This window comes from Drosophila simulans, chromosome 3R (genome assembly GCF_016746395.2).
Source record: "Drosophila simulans strain w501 chromosome 3R, Prin_Dsim_3.1, whole genome shotgun sequence".
Classification (NCBI taxonomy): domain Eukaryota; kingdom Metazoa; phylum Arthropoda; class Insecta; order Diptera; family Drosophilidae; genus Drosophila; species Drosophila simulans.
In genome coordinates this window covers 16,495,679-16,510,715 of record NC_052523.2, presented here as the reverse complement: position 1 = coordinate 16,510,715, position 15,037 = coordinate 16,495,679, and the positions used below count along the sequence as shown (strand labels likewise).

Here is a 15,037-nt window from a genome sequence, read left to right as displayed (position 1 = left end):
TTAAATTGAATATTTTAATTTAATTAATTCATTGATTTTTGACACTCTAATTTTTCCAAGTGTAATGCCCGTTATTTGGGAGAGGAGCTTTAACGCGCGAGCTTTGCTTACTCGCCCGCCTAACGGGGCTTTTGCGCAAGTACACAAACAAAGCCAGCTGTTCCATCCGAGTGGGTTAAACAAGAGTGGGCCGTGTGGACAGAGACTGGCAGTGGATGTGGTAGTGGGAGTGGGAGTGGGAGCATCGGCGCTGCAAGTTCCAAAAGATTGCTCCTCGACGAAGGTCAGTTCACGCGGAAGCTCGAACTTCGTCGGATGGCGAGCACGGACCATTGGATTGGCTAGCAGGCGCAGCAGAAGGGGCCACAGCGAGCGGAGCAGAGGTCGTCACCCGGATACAGACAAAACTTTTCCGAGTGCCCCAGTCCTCGACGCCCAATTCCCCAACAGCAGCAGCAGCAGCAGCAGCAGCAGCATCATCATCACTCAGCATCCAAAAATGCCTCAAAAACGTGCACAATAATATTTGTTGTGAAAATATCCAATGCCAGCGTGCAAATGCTTTTGAGCCACTGCGTCTTGGCATTCGGTGGATGTGGCTGCGGACTTGGATGTGGTTTTCGTATCGACGCACGCAATCACAGCCCGCGTAGCTCGTAAAGTTGCATAATTACCGCACATGAATGGCTGGCGCGTCGAATTTGGGCGTTGCAGTTGCAGTTGCATTGGCCGCATATCGCCAACGTTGTCATCGCCGTTGATGCACTGCCGCATTTTCGCTGGCCACTTTGTTTGCGGCCAACGCCATGGAAACGTGCCGCACCTGTGCGATTTCCATGTTCGTGTGCGATTTCGAAAATGGCAGCAACAACAGCCACTTCCTGGACCTCCATCATCCCAACTGCTGGCCCAGCGAAATGGCCCAGATTCGCCTCCAGTTCGCCAACTGGAATCTAAAGGTGAGTGCGTGATCCAGTCTAAATGTGATTTAAGATAGGAAAAACTACATGTCCTTGGTATTCATTGTCTCAAAAGATTCCCAATCTCTAAATTAATGTAACTTACCCAATTTCTTACTCTGTGCCTAGCTAGTTGCTTTGTATTTTTCTCACTGTAACAATTGCAACTTTTCGCAAGTGAAAGTTGTGTGTTAGCCATGTTTTCACAATCGAGCCACTTGGGGCTTAATTATGCATAGCATGGTTATTCTCCTGCCAACCCCAAATCTTTGGGGAAATTGTCAATCTAAGGTTTTCCGGAATCATTAATGTTTTAAAACACTGTTCCTATTACGTGAATAATTATCATTATTTATTTTCCACATTGACATTCAAAGACACATGGCTAGGATATAGTATAATATACCTTGACCATCGCCCGATCGATGTCATAGGCAATCCAATGAGTTTCCAGTAGATAATCACCTTCAGGAAAGGGTAGAACCTTCGTAACTCTGTGGTTAACAAAGTCTATGGGAATCTTATCGACAATCAGATCGTTCTATAGTATAATAGTAAAATAGTAGAAAATTGATAATAATAATACACAATGCATATACTCACATTAAAGGGGCAGGAGTGATTAATATTCGAGTAGGAATTAAAGAAGTCGTAAAAGTATTTTCCTATTGGGCTCGAATCAGTGTTTCTTAAAAATCTACACGCATCCAATGTTACGTTGAACATGAAGGGTCTGTAGCCGTTAAATCGCTTATATAGTATGAAAGTTAACTGAATATATTGACAAATAATGGTAAATGTTACTAATTTGTTTAATATTCACATACCTTGGCCTTTGTAACTGGCGTTTTGAATAGGTTCACTTTTAGGGTTAAGTACTTATAGCTCCGATTTGCAGACCTTATGTAGCAATATTCAAAATCATCGAAACTTTTGTCGAACGATGTGCACTGGAGGTTGGTGAACTCAAATTTCGAGGAGGCCTGTACGAAAAAATCGATTAGTTTAATGCAGTTTATGCTAATTCGAAGTAGCAACCCATTTAGTCATGAGAAGAATTACTAAAAGGCAGCGTGGATTCTTCAGCATCGTGCAATAAATGTCACAGCATAAACTAAACTGAATTCGTTTAAAAAAATATATTGCAAAATAAGTATTCCCAATAACTAAATCAAATTGCGTTTCATAATAATAAAGCACGAACTCCAATTATTCAAGGTAATTTAGCAACGCATAGCGATTCGATTAATTGGTTGGTTTCTATAATATGACAGTCAATTTGTTCGATGACTTAAATATGCAGCCGACTAAATCCAGTGAATTCATTTCAGATCTCTCCCAACGATGGACTGCCCCAGAAGATCTGCAGCGACTGCTTCACCAAGTTCTGCTCGATCAACGCATTCCGAGTGGCCTGCCAGGAGGCACAGCTGAAGCTGTCCCACATCTACGACAAGATCGATGCCAGCAGCCTGGAAGATGAGGAGATTGGACAGGAGGACTTGGAGCCAGCGGAAGAGCATCAGGAAACGGAAACAACCAAGCCAACAACGACGGTTTCAGCCGAAACACAACCAAACAACACTGCCAGTGATCCCATTGAGATTTTTGTGGATGCCGTAGACATCGACGAGGCGGAGGAGGAGGAGCAGCAGCAGCAGTATGATGAGAAGGTGGATGAACCAATCACGGAGGAGTCTGCTCCCCCGCAACTGACCATTAGCTATGCCTGCAAGTTCTGTCTGCGCCCGCAGGAGAGCTACCAGCTGCAGCAACTCTTGCTGGAGCACATCAACGCTAGCCACGATCCGGAGCAACCGTACAATTGTCCGGAGTGCGAGGCCCGCTTCCAGGACGCCGCCTCGCGCACAGTGCACCTGAAAAGCAGCCACGTGGAGAAGCAACATGCCTGCGGCGTGTGCGGCAAGAAGTACGGCGACAGGCACAATCTGCGCCACCACGTGGAGAAGTACCATTCGGAGACGGACTTTGAGTGCGCGCTGTGCGAGAAGCGCTTCTACACCCGCAAGAGCCTCAACTACCACATGAAGTGGCACAATCCGGATCGCCAGTTCAAGTGTCGCCACAGCGGATGCGAGCGACTCTTCATCAGCCAGCGGCATCTCATGTGCCACGAGGCCACCCACTCGGGCACCAGTTCCAGGAAGAGCGAGCACTGCGGCTTCTGCGGGAAGAGTAAGAATCACCAATCACCAATCACCAATGAGCTGAATATTGCGCATACGCCATGTTGATCACTGTTCCTGTTGATTTTACTATCTCCTCTTTACAATCTATTAGTAAACATTATTAAGTTTAGATACCCTTTTATTCACACAGCATTCATCCATCTGAAGACCCTTCGCTGGCACATTTACCGGCAGCATGGCGGGGAGAAGCCCTACAAGTGTGCCAATTGCACGGAGGGTAAGTCAAGTTGGTTCCTCTAGTCCGGGGACACCTACATTAGGATCTTCGGTACTTGGTGTTGGAAGATCCATCGATTTGAACAACTCACAAACATGAGCATTAACCACCATATATCAATCTGTCGCATCATATATCAACATTCTCACATCCAACGAGCGCTTTAAGAACATAGAAACTGGGCCAAGACCGGCTGCTTCTGCCGCCCTATATAGTGTGTTAGTCAAGCCAAAAGCAACGGTAAAGATAATGGCTAACCCAGCTCTATTTTGTACACCTTTTTAGCCATCGCATGCGATTAACGAACGGCAAACGTTTTGTACTTTGATTTCCACATAGCCACCTAGCTAGCGTTTTAACCAATTAGCCCAATCGAACCCAATCAACCAAATGCATAACCAAGTCCATCCACCGTACGAATCCCTGGAGAGCAGCATGCCAGCAATCACCTAGCTAATCGTCCTGAATCTAAGGAATTTCATCCATTACTTTACCATAGTTTTATTTTTCTTCACAAACTTCACTTCCTACCTTCAGGACGATACATTTTTCCGAGTTTTCTACTTCATGACACCCTCTACGACTAGCCATCCGTTAACTATGTGCCAATGGATGCTAAACCCATTTCTGTCCAATTTCACAGTCTTTGCATCCTATGCGGAGAAAAGGATTCACATGCTGGAGCGGCACAGGGAGAACCTGACTGCCATCGAGCGGAGCGAGTGCATGCTGTGCCGCCAGCCCTTCTCCAGCGAACCGGATTTGATCCACCACATGTCCGCGGAGCACTTGCAGCGTCCTGGAGCTCCCATTATCGCTAACAACAAGCGGGTGCTGCAACAGAAGCGGGAACGCCAGTACTCCGGACTCTTTCAGTGCGGCAGCTGCAGCCAGAGGTTCAACATGAAGTCCGCTCTGGAGCGGCACGCCGCCGTGCATTCCGAGAAGGATCGACCGCACGCCTGTCCGCACTGCTCCAAGCGGTTTAAGCGCGCCCAGGACATGAAGTGGCACATCAAGACCCACGAGAAGGAGAAGCCCAATGTGTGCGATGTGTGCGGCAAGGCATTCGCCCTCAAGTATGTGCTCACCCAGCATCGCTTGAGTCACGAGGGTAAGGATGTTCGCATGTACATATGTATCTTTGGAAACAACTAATACATCAATCTTTTGCAGTCTTGGAGAAGAACTTCAAGTGCAACGTTTGCGGTCGAGCCTATCTGTTCGAGAAGTCATTGCGGCTGCATCAGCGAACTCACACGGGCAAAACCTACTACAAATGCGATCTCTGTCAGGAAAGATTTGTCACGCACATTAAGCTCAAGAGTATGTATGCGAAATCACTCAATGATGCACTTCCACATAGATGAACATCACTTCCAGCTCACATGCAAAAGACACACGCCTCTCAGCCGCTCTCGGCGGACCAGCCTCTGGATGATCTGATCAACATTGTGATTTCCTAACCAAGTGGAACAGCAAGCACAGCGCAGAAACTGCAATGCATTGGGAGCGTAGCTCTCGGAACTCAAGCCTAAATAGACCATATACATACATGTACCCTCCATCCAATTACACTTACTAGACCATTTATGCACGCAGCGATCTCTGGAACGTGAAAGTGCTTAGAGCTTTATTTAGTGGATATTCCGTAGGCCATAATCCATATACCTAAATCTCTGTCCATTTCTTCGATCGGTCCCCAAGGCGCTTCAGCCGCATATCTCTTTCTAACTCTGAGCCATATTAATCTCACAGATCGCCTTTAAACACTACCAGCACATACATACATATATCCATTTGACCACTTAGCGATAAGAAATAAGCAATGAGAAGAAACAAGATGTTATACGAGCAATCTAAGCTTCGCGGCGAACTTTTAATGCTCAAGAAATGCATTTATTTCCAGATGAAACCGATAAGTATTTACAATAATTACCGAAAATGTATAAGAATATTTAAAATATCAATATACTATGGATTTTAATATGTGTAGTTGCAGATATATTTACCAAATTCATGTTCCGAATAAACATTCATTTGACCAATGTTTGAATTGCCGTTATTTTTTTAAGTGGGCGGCAGAAATCGATTGGTTTCGACAACTTGCCCAAATACACTTTTTTGCAATGATTTCAAAACTGGCTTTAAAGTAGCTTCAAAAAGCTAGTTTCACTTTAATGAGTAGTTTAGTGCAATCTGAACAATTTATTTGATTTATTATAATTTTCTTTAGAACAGTTCTAGCTAGAAAACAGCCAAAAGCTGCCAGCACCGCCGTCGCCCACATCCGATAGTTGCGACTCGTGACTGCGTGAAGAATCGGTGACTTATTACCTGCGGCCAAAATTCGCCCATCTCTAGAGAACGTGAACACGTCAGTTTTTAGTTTATAATATTTATAAGCGAAAAGTTCAGTGCACAGCGGTCGCGATTCCGAACTAGAAGTGGCTGAAATGCCCACGGGGAGTACCAGCTAAACTCCATAACACACAGACGGCCAAAACAATCAGCTGACCAAGTCAGAAATTACCGAATAATCATCGCAGACGGCGCCGCAAGTTTACCAAAAACGGACGCAAAATCCATAACAGCGAGCTGAAAATAAAGCCGCCAGTGAAAGTGGATGTGCAGGAGGGGAAGCGGTGCGACCGTAGAGATTAGCAGCTGCCACGCCAAGCAGATTTGACGTGCGTGTCGATTGGGAATCAACTCCAAATCACGCCCACACTGGTTTTTTGCGGGGGCATCTAAGTACACGTAGCCATCGTCATGGCCTTGCCATTGAGTGACCTGCTCATGATCGGCGGCGGCGAGAAGAAACTGGCCGCCTGCCTGGTGCTGCTCCTGCTGGAGCTCTTCCTGGAAGGTACGTACTTCAAATCCTTATCATCGAGTGCATCTGAAATACACGTCATTGTTTCTCGCTCAGGCGCCGAGTCGACGGCCAGTCCGGCGGATATTGAGAACCATCTGGAGCTGGGCAAGGAGTTCCTCGCCCGCGGACAGCTGTCGGATGCACTGACGCACTACCATGCAGCTGTTGGTAAATATAACTGGCTTCTACACATGAAAGAATCTGAATATCCATGGCACTTTATTTATATTCACGAGAATTTACATAACATCGCTTTCAAAAGTTTCCATCGCCAATGAATTTAAATATATTATAAAGATTTTAATTATTTTTGATAAAGAAATCATAGAATCTTATGGTAAACCATTTTTTGCAAATGCCAAGGTTAACTCGGTAGTCATTTCCATATAGAAACGCAATGGATAAGCAAACTTGTATATTTTGTCTTGAATTTTATGATTAAATTAATTTGGTAAACTTTTGTTTAGTACTACATTCATTTGTGCAAGGATATTCCAGGCTTTCTATGTCCTCGTCATTGATTTAACCTTTATCATTTTCACAGAGGGCGATGCCAACAACTATCTGACGCTTTTCAAGCGCGGCACCGTCTATTTGGCGCTGGGCAAGACGCGCTTTGCTGTCCAGGACTTCAGCAGGGTGCTGGAACTGAAGCCAGACTTCACGGCCGCCCGCATCCAACGCGGTGTGGTGCACATGAAGAGCGGAGAGTACGAGCAAGCGATCCAGGACTTTGATCAAGTGCTTCTAGAGGAACCCAACAACGGCTTGGTGCTGGAGCACTACTCCCGCTTGGCACCCGCCCAAGAGCAATGGGTCCTTGTGCAGCAGCTGATCCAGTACAGTGATCACCAAAACGCCATCCCCATGATCACACAGTTGCTAGAGATCTCGCCGTGGGCTGTGCCCTTCCGGCAGGCTCGCTCTGATGCCTACATTGCAATCAATGATCCACTGTCGGCCATTGCTGACTTGCGACAGGTGAACCGTCTCACCCAGGACAGCACTGAGGGTCACTACAAGATTGCCCAGCTGCTGTACACAATTGGCCACGCCACAAATGCCTTAAAAGAGATCCGCGAGTGCCTGAAGTTCGACCCGGAGCACAAGCTCTGCTTCCCCTTCTACAAGAAACTACGAAAGGTGGAAAAGCAGCTGGTGAACGCTGAGCAGGCGCGTGAGGAGAAGCAGTTTGCCGAGTGCATAGCCGCCGGAGAGGCAGTGCTGCGTAACGAGCCGGAGGAGACGATGATCCGGTACGAGGGACACAAAGTGCTCTGCACTTGCTACACCGGCGACGAGCAGTTCGGCAAGGCTTTGCAGCAGTGCAAGGAGGCACTGGATATTATGAAGGATGCTCAGGTCTATTGTGATCGTGCTGACGCATTGCTGGGCACCGAGATGTACGACGATGCCATACACTCCTTCCAAGCAGCTCTCGACCTGGAGGAGAGCAACACCCGCGCGAAAGAAGGCATCCAGAGGGCGAAGAAGCTGCAGAAGCAGTCAGAACGCAGGGATTACTATAAGATATTAGGCGTTAAGCGCAGCGCCAGCAAACAGGAGATTGTGAAGGCCTACAGGAAGGCGGCGCAAAAATGGCATCCGGACAACTTCCGGGACGAGGAGAAGAAGGTGGCCGAGAAGAAGTTCATCGACATTGCCGCAGCCAAGGAGGTTCTCACGGATCCCGAGAAGCGTCGCCAGTTCGACAACGGCGAGGATCCGCTGGATCCTGAGAGCAATCAGCGTGGCGGCTTCCATGGCGAACATCCGTTTGGACACTTCCAGCACGGGTCGCCGTTCCAGTTCAAGTTCCACTTCAATTAGTCAGCCAGCAGCCATTTGCTTTGTGATGTCCTAGCCGCGATCCCCGATATCCTTCAACGATTTTACACTGTTTGTTTTGTTCATTTAAATGGCGTGTAAATAGTAGCATAAAGCATAAATAAACCCATGGTCCGTTGTCAGAGAGTACCACAAACACACACAAATCGCAACAAAACACACTGAGCACTTACATTTAATTAGTTTATTTAATACAATACAATAATTATAATGTAGTACATTTTTCTAATTATGTATAAAAAGAAACAATATGCGAGAACAAGCAATTAAAGACTTGGAAATTTGAATTGAATATTTGTTAATTTTGAAAATGTTTGGAATTAAAAGTAGTCTAAAGGTGCAAGGTCTGCATAAATATTCCTTCGCTGTAGTCTGTGATTGAAATGCGTGGAGTAACCAAAGCCAAATGTTGTCCCGTGATATGAACGCTTCTCAGGCGTTGGGTGTCAATACCACGTACACCATAGTGGCCAGCATCACTAACACTACCAAGATTATGTAGAATTTGAGATTATATTTTTGATCCAACGACACCGCCAGTGCACGAAACTGCGCCATGGGCGAAACCTGATCGTGGTGTCTTACCAGAGGTTTTCTAGCCAGCGGCGAGAAACGATTCTTTTGGAATTGGCTCCTGATGGGCACTTCCTCGACTTCGGACTCGCTCTCCGTGTCCATGGGTTCGCCTGCGTTGTCCGGCTGATCGTAGAACTGATTCAGTTTTGGATATAGAGTGTTTACTGAGGTGGTCGGCTGGAGCAGGCGACCACGGGCCAGATTGGATCCACTTACTGGAACACTCTGTCGCTGGCGAATGGGTGCTGGTGCTGGCGCTGGGCCACCAAAAGGCCTAGCGGATCCGCTGAAAGTGTTTCTTGGCGAAATGGGTGACAGTTTTGGATTGTATGCAGATGCCTCCTGATAGCTGGTCGAGTTTAAGTTGGTTTGGGTCAGCAGGGGACGCGAAAAACCCAAATCTGTCGGTCTGTACGTCGGGGGTTCGATGCGTGGCTCGTATGTGGGAAGTGAGTGAAGAGTGGCGGCTGGCACATGGGGTCTTTCGTAGGTGTAGCTGCGTGGTATATCCTCCTGTTCGACCAACGGCTGGTCAACTTCGCGTGTGTACGATGTGGTCAGAACTCCGGATTTGGTTAGAGAAACATAGCGTCTAGGCTGTTGGTCCTTGGAGTACTTAGTGCCCGGTGAGTCCACCATGTAGCAGCCATCGTCCTCCGACTGGGAGCTCATATCCGACACCGTGGTAGTAGTCTGCACAGATCTTCCCGAGATCGAGGTGTTATCGAGTCCATAGGCGATTGTGCGACGACTTTGCTCGCTGATCTTGTTGTTGTTGCTGCTAGTGCGGCCTGCACTCTTGCCGGGCGTACGACGCACTGGCTCCGATGTGGGCGTCGTTACCTGGCTGCCGTGTACGGTCTCACGCCTCGGAATCGCTTTCTTACTTGCAGATTTGCTTTTGTTCAGCGGAACCCCGGTGATTACAGACTTTAGTCGGCGTATGATGACGCTGCGGGTGCTGTCCGTCACGGGAACACCGGGCAGGCCGTGCTCCAGGCACTTGGCCAGCAGCTCCTTGTTGCCCAACGTGTCTAAGTAAGCAAGGTCCGACATTATTTATCGTCGTGGTGAAACTCACAACACACAAAAATAGCAATGTCGTCACAATGGTTGCTGTTGTCTATTAGTGATGGAACGGCAGCGATAGGATGTTCAACCTAAGAGAACGCCTATCGATTGCTGCTATCTGAACTAATATTGTTTGACAAACTATAGCTAGATTTCATAAACTGGATGAGCTGCGTACGAAAATAAAAACAATTTCTTAACAGTAGGCAGAAGAACAAACTTCTTGACTAAAAACTTAAGTCGATATTTTATGCGCAATCGGATAATCGCCTAATGTGTAGTGTTATAAAACGAAACATTCACAACAGTGCTGCCAGACTTCGTTGGATATGCTTTCTGTGGCTTATTTCAACTAACGCCCAACGGTCACACAGTTAGTTTTATGAAAATCGAACGCGCAACAGGTGTTCAATCGCAAACAACACGCTCGAATTAAACGAATCGCCGCGCGGAGAGCGCTCGCCAAGCCAAAGAAAATTCCCAAGTCGCAGTGCGGAAAACTGAGGGGTTTTAGCATCGCAGCATAAACAGTGGATTGTGGGAAAACAATCGTGAATCATTTGCACCTGTTCGGCGCCCAACATTCCTGCACTTTTTGCTTTTCTGCGCCTGCGTGTGTGCCTCATTTCGTTTACCTCCATCGTTTCCCCTTTTGTTTACCTCCATCGCGGGTGTTTTTAAAGTTTTTGGCATCGATTTCGAGTAGCAAAGAAACATTCGACAATTTGCTGGCTGCAATTGCAGCATATTTTCAATTTAACCAAGCCAAGAGCAAGGGAAACAACAACAACGGTGGCCGCAGTAGAAGCAGCAGCATAAACATAAACCAAAAAACCGGTTAAAGCGGACAAGAGCGAGAAAGGCGCCCCAAAAAAGAGCAAGCGGGACAAAAACAAACACATAAAACGTGAAAAACAACAACGAATAAAAGTAGATATAAATACTAAACGAAAAAATAATATCCTCGTCTTTCGGTTTTTGTTTTTTTGTTAAGCGCAATCGGAAAATAAGTGCGTTTGTTCTTTGTTTAAACGTGTTGACATCGAGTTTTCCCTGTAAAATTCCTTATCTTCCGATCGAATCGAAAGTGAACGAGTAATTGCCTTTCTGGTATTTGGTTTATTACATTTCGATATTGCTATTGCCCAAACTCAAACTCTGCGCGTGGCCTCCTTCTTATCGGCAGTCCAGTTCACCAGTCCATTGCACCAGAAGAAGAACTACCTGTTGCCGCAACAATTAACACCAGGTGAGCAATAAAACCAACCCTTTTTACACTTCTGCAGCTCAAAGTGCCCAATAGGACCACCGGGTATTCTTTGAATATTGTTTACGTTGCACTTACAACGAATTCCAAGGAATTGTTAGTCACACAGAGCATTTGAACAATTGCATTCATGAAGATATATTTACTTATAATTTAGAATTCGTCTACAGAATAAGCATGTGGGGGTTGTAATGAAAAAACTAAAATTTTCCAACTAAATGTTAATATAGGTACATTACATATTTGGTGCTATTTTTGGAGAGGCTTGTACATATGAATTTGCTGATTTCAAGTAGCTCTAAATGTTATTTATTGTTACCAATACAATTTGTGTTGGGCAACTCATTCTATTTGGCCGATCATTGCCTATATTTGGTATTGCATGATAGCCAAGTCACGTGAGAGGCCTTCCATCGATAAGCCAAATCACAATTGTTAACAAAAGATTAGCCGAATGCCCATGACATTAGGCAAGCCAAATTGGGGGAATTGGGGAATTCGCCACCGCAGTTCATTGACACAACCTTTGGCTGCTGTTTTTTGTTGTTTCTGCTGTTGAACCCGCTCAACTTTCACTGGAAACGGCGGCTGGGCCAAAAGCGGCATAAATCAGCACGAAAACAACACACGCGACAAGAAAATGTTGTAAATGCCAAAATTGAAATGCAGTCGCAGGTTAATAAAATCAAATTTGTTGCCCGCTTTTGTTTTCTCGTTTTCATCGCTCGTTTTCCATTGCCATTTCCATTTCCATCTCCATTTCCATTTTGATTTAATTTAATTTTACTTATGTAATCCCTGGTTAATTTCCAAGCATCATTAAGCCGCGAAGAAAAAGTCTCTTTTGCGCCAGCAAACTGAAGCACACGAGCGAATGATTATGAGATAATCAGTAAATTGCACAAGACCAAATGAAGTCATGAGAGTTGAGTGGATTGCCGAGTGGGATTCAACTCGAATCGAATCGAATCGCATGGCATCGCATCGCATCGATGGAGCTCCAATTTGACACTAAATTGAATGAGATAACAGATTCGAAAATGATTTATAATGTGGCATACAAGACTGAGCAGCTCGACTCGGTTTTAGCCATTTTCATTTCTTGGAAGCCTTAGTTGTTTGAAAATTTCCCAATACCATTCCATACCATTTCCATTTGCAATCCCGAACCCATATGACTCATAGCCAAATGCATTTATTCATTCCAATCTTGCATCTACTTATTGCCAGAGCTAGACATGAAAAACAAAACCAAAAACTAAAAAACAAAAAATTCCTCAATCATGAAGAAAACAAAATGCCAAATATTCCCACCAAAAAAGTTGATATATGCAGAAAATACAAAACAAGCGCCCAACAACAACAACAACAACAGCAACTTTTATGAACAGCAAAACTATGCGCATAAAAAAGTTATATAAAAAACACGTTCAGACTCCAAGCCGCTCGGTGCGAGCGAGATGGCGCTAGCAAGTGGGTTAGCCGCCTGCATGTGTGCGTGTTTTCGTATCTGTGTGAGCCACGCTTCAATTGCAAATGCGCCCAGCAAGCGAACAAAGTAGAAAAACGTTAAAAAAAAGCATTGACGCAGATACGCGCGCTGTGTTTGCCGTTGTTGTAATTGTAAATTCTACAGGTTTCTTACTTGGTATTTGTTTGTTTGTTTCTTTGTCCGTGCGCCAGTGTGTGTGTGTGTGTTTTAGCCGTTGTTGCCTTAATGGCAGCAAAAGCAACAACAACAACAGCAACAAGATCGCTCTGCAATTTTACGCCAAAGCTAAAAAGGCGAGCGATCGAGCAAAAATCGAAGCGATCGAAAGGCACAGCAAGAAAAGTTGGTATATGTTGACCAAAAGCCAGATTTAAATCAATAAAAAATGTAGAAAATTTAATTTTCTACCTATTTAAAAAGATACTTTCTCGAAGGAAAACAAGATGTATTTCAAAGATATGTTGTTGACAATTATTGCTTAAATGCTACAAATATTTTCTTATCGTGCAGCTCTCAATGAAAAGGATGAAAAGGGGGCGGCGCTGGAAAAGGTGGGGGGGGGGGGGGGGGGGGGGTATCAGTGGGGTGACAAGGGAGTCAGCTCCGTTCGTAGGCAAACCGGGCCAGTTGTCGAGCACTGTGGGCCGAAAGGCGAAACTATCTGAGGAGTTAACCCCTGGCGATAGCCGCTCATTTAAGGCATTTCCAGAAAGTGTTCTCACCTTGAAAGATATTAGATTTGTGTTCCAAACAAAGCATCCGACAAATGTTAGAAACCAAGAAAAACAGGCTAAACTACAAGCTATTAAGCTTGAATTGCTAGAAATTATATTAATTGGCATGTCTGTACATTGTGTCTTATAATGTATTAGATATAATGTTTAGTTTCTGCTGTAATATTAAGTTAGTTACCCAGTTTTATTTAGACCCTATATCCACTGTGCCCGTGTTTATGCCCCAACAAAAGCAACGTTGCAAGCAGGGGCGAGTTGTAGTGCTGGACTCGAACCCCACCCCCTCGATCGCCCCAAAAGTAGCCACCAAGTATTCGTCTTAACTTGGCCAACAGCTTGGCCAACTTGCCGCTCGCCTCAGCTTGTTTCGCTTTGTATCGGTTCGTATCGGTTTTGGATCGGATCGGTTTTTGTTTTGCCAGTGTGTTTGCACTCGTATTCGTAATTGTTTCATGAAACTGGCCAACTTCAACTGGCGAGGGTGGCGGTAGATCCGAGGGGTATGGCCAATAAGGGGGGGTAGTACGACTACGGTTAAGAAAAAACAAAAAAACAGGTGCGCAGTGCGCAAGCGCGCGCGCATTTTTGGTTTTGCTTACTGGTTTTTTCGGTGGCTTCGATTTGGGGCCAACTGTTTTGCGCTTTTAATTATGGTTTATGTGTCGCTTACGAACACCGATCGCTAAACCGTCGATCGCCGATCGGCATACACTTATCCCATAAGCGGTACACATACCCATATAGATATATGGATATATAGATATAGTTATATGTCCAGAGCCACGGCACAAGGTTGCCGCCAAGTGACACGAGTGGAGGAGACATGTGGGGCCATTGAGGTTACTGCTGGCTACTTGGATACTTGGCCACTTGGATACCTGGCCACTTGGCTACTGCTAATTGTGTATTGCCTTCTGGGCGGATCGCCATGGAATTGACTTGAGGCGGGAGCCATTGGCCAAAGTTATTGGAGTGGAAAGCCCCGATTCGAAGGTGAAGTCGCTGGCTTTCCCCTCTCGAAAAATCAGGCTAGAAATTCCTGGCCAGGTAGGTGATTTTATCAGATAAGGGGCGTTTTGCCTTGCTTTCGAGTATGAACGGCCCTGGAAATTCCTACTTCGATAAGTTTTTATTGGCCTTTCCTAGGAAGACTTGCTTGGAAAAACCTCTAGAATCATAACCATAAGGGAATATTCGCACCTCGAAGAGTGTATTCCTTGAAGTATGGCTCTTTTACAATCCTTCGTAATTTGAGATATTTCCAAAGTGCGGCGTAATTAGGAACCTAATGCCAAATGTTTCATATCAGTACGTAGATTAATTCGATAGCTTGGTATTTGGATTAGAATCAATTAGCCTTCGAGTTGCAGTCGAGGGTCTTTTATGGATTGATATATTTGTTTTGGCTGCCTTTTTCTTATCAGCTCTTGTTACTCATTCTAATTTTGGTGTAAGTGAATCAAAGTGGCTGGTGAATCACGAACAAAACGCTGTAATAAAATCAGTTTTAATACCTGCGCGCTTATCTGCTGCCTGAAAGGTAAACAATGTCGGGAGACACATGTATCTGAGCACTATCTGGTGACCCAATTTGAGTCATCAGATACATGGGCACGACAATTGCATCCCGGCGAATGGCGGGCTAAAGTCAAGGCATCGCGGTGCATAAGTCACACGGTGTCTTAATAAATATTAGATTGCGGCAATCGCGCAGCTACAAATGTATCTGGGCAAAAAGCGAGATTGTATCTCGAGTCGAGTTACGAGCGCACGCGTGTTTCTTGC

The 15,037-nt window shown here is 45.4% G+C and overlaps 5 protein-coding genes across 5 annotated transcripts in view; 3 read left to right on the top strand and 2 right to left on the bottom strand.

Annotated features, from left to right (window-relative positions):
- Positions 1–186: 186 nt before the first annotated feature.
- On the top strand, positions 187–5,438 carry LOC6728761 (zinc finger protein 883). Its single transcript, XM_016175043.3, has 6 exons — positions 187–959; positions 2,291–3,155; positions 3,300–3,386; positions 4,030–4,500; positions 4,563–4,712; positions 4,770–5,438. The coding sequence occupies exons 1-6, from the start codon at positions 807–809 to the stop codon at positions 4,850–4,852; spliced, it is 1,809 nt and encodes a 602-aa protein (XP_016035440.1). The 5' UTR covers positions 187–806; the 3' UTR covers positions 4,853–5,438.
- Positions 1,290–2,295, bottom strand: LOC6728763. Its single transcript, XM_002104062.4, has 4 exons — positions 1,998–2,295; positions 1,787–1,942; positions 1,563–1,730; positions 1,290–1,500 (listed from the first exon to the last, which is right to left on the bottom strand). The coding sequence occupies exons 1-4, from the start codon at positions 2,046–2,048 to the stop codon at positions 1,345–1,347; spliced, it is 531 nt and encodes a 176-aa protein (XP_002104098.1). The 5' UTR covers positions 2,049–2,295; the 3' UTR covers positions 1,290–1,344.
- Positions 5,439–5,712: 274 nt separating the features above from the next.
- Positions 5,713–8,404, top strand: LOC6728760 (dnaJ homolog subfamily C member 3). The gene is made up of 3 exons (XM_002104059.4): positions 5,713–6,255; positions 6,319–6,432; positions 6,809–8,404. Exons 1-3 carry the CDS (start codon positions 6,159–6,161, stop codon positions 8,092–8,094), a joined length of 1,497 nt encoding a protein of 498 aa, XP_002104095.2. The 5' UTR covers positions 5,713–6,158; the 3' UTR covers positions 8,095–8,404.
- LOC6728759 (LEM domain-containing protein Bocksbeutel) lies at positions 8,177–9,857 on the bottom strand. Its single transcript, XM_016177110.3, has 2 exons — positions 8,698–9,857; positions 8,177–8,597 (listed from the first exon to the last, which is right to left on the bottom strand). Exons 1-2 carry the CDS (start codon positions 9,742–9,744, stop codon positions 8,592–8,594), a joined length of 1,053 nt encoding a protein of 350 aa, XP_016035438.1. The 5' UTR covers positions 9,745–9,857; the 3' UTR covers positions 8,177–8,591.
- A 230-nt stretch (positions 9,858–10,087) lies between these two features.
- The window catches only part of LOC6728758, a 33,641-nt gene continuing 28,691 nt past the window's right edge, over positions 10,088–15,037 (top strand). Inside the window, exon 1 of the mRNA XM_016175051.3 lies at positions 10,088–11,008. The gene's annotated coding sequence lies outside the window, so the exon portion shown is untranslated. The remainder of the gene's footprint in view (positions 11,009–15,037) is intronic.

Bases quoted from the DNA above. Each gene is read 5' to 3' on its own strand.
- LOC6728761 (XM_016175043.3), top strand. From the start codon at position 807: ATGGAAACGTGCCGCACCTGTGCGATTTCCATGTTCGTGTGCGATTTC. The intron at 3,387-4,029 runs GTAAGTCAAGTT...CCAATTTCACAG, and splicing joins GTGTGCCAATTGCACGGAGG to TCTTTGCATCCTATGCGGAG. The intron at 4,713-4,769 runs GTATGTATGCGA...CATCACTTCCAG, and splicing joins CACGCACATTAAGCTCAAGA to CTCACATGCAAAAGACACAC.
- LOC6728763 (XM_002104062.4), bottom strand. From the start codon at position 2,048: ATGCTGAAGAATCCACGCTGCCTTTTAGTAATTCTTCTCATGACTAAA. The intron at 1,943-1,997 runs GTTGCTACTTCG...TTTTTCGTACAG, and splicing joins TTCTTCTCATGACTAAATGG to GCCTCCTCGAAATTTGAGTT. The intron at 1,731-1,786 runs GTATGTGAATAT...CAATATATTCAG, and splicing joins CGCCAGTTACAAAGGCCAAG to TTAACTTTCATACTATATAA.
- LOC6728760 (XM_002104059.4), top strand. From the start codon at position 6,159: ATGGCCTTGCCATTGAGTGACCTGCTCATGATCGGCGGCGGCGAGAAG. The intron at 6,256-6,318 runs GTACGTACTTCA...TTTCTCGCTCAG, and splicing joins GCTGGAGCTCTTCCTGGAAG to GCGCCGAGTCGACGGCCAGT. The intron at 6,433-6,808 runs GTAAATATAACT...TCATTTTCACAG, and splicing joins GCACTACCATGCAGCTGTTG to AGGGCGATGCCAACAACTAT.
- LOC6728759 (XM_016177110.3), bottom strand. From the start codon at position 9,744: ATGTCGGACCTTGCTTACTTAGACACGTTGGGCAACAAGGAGCTGCTG.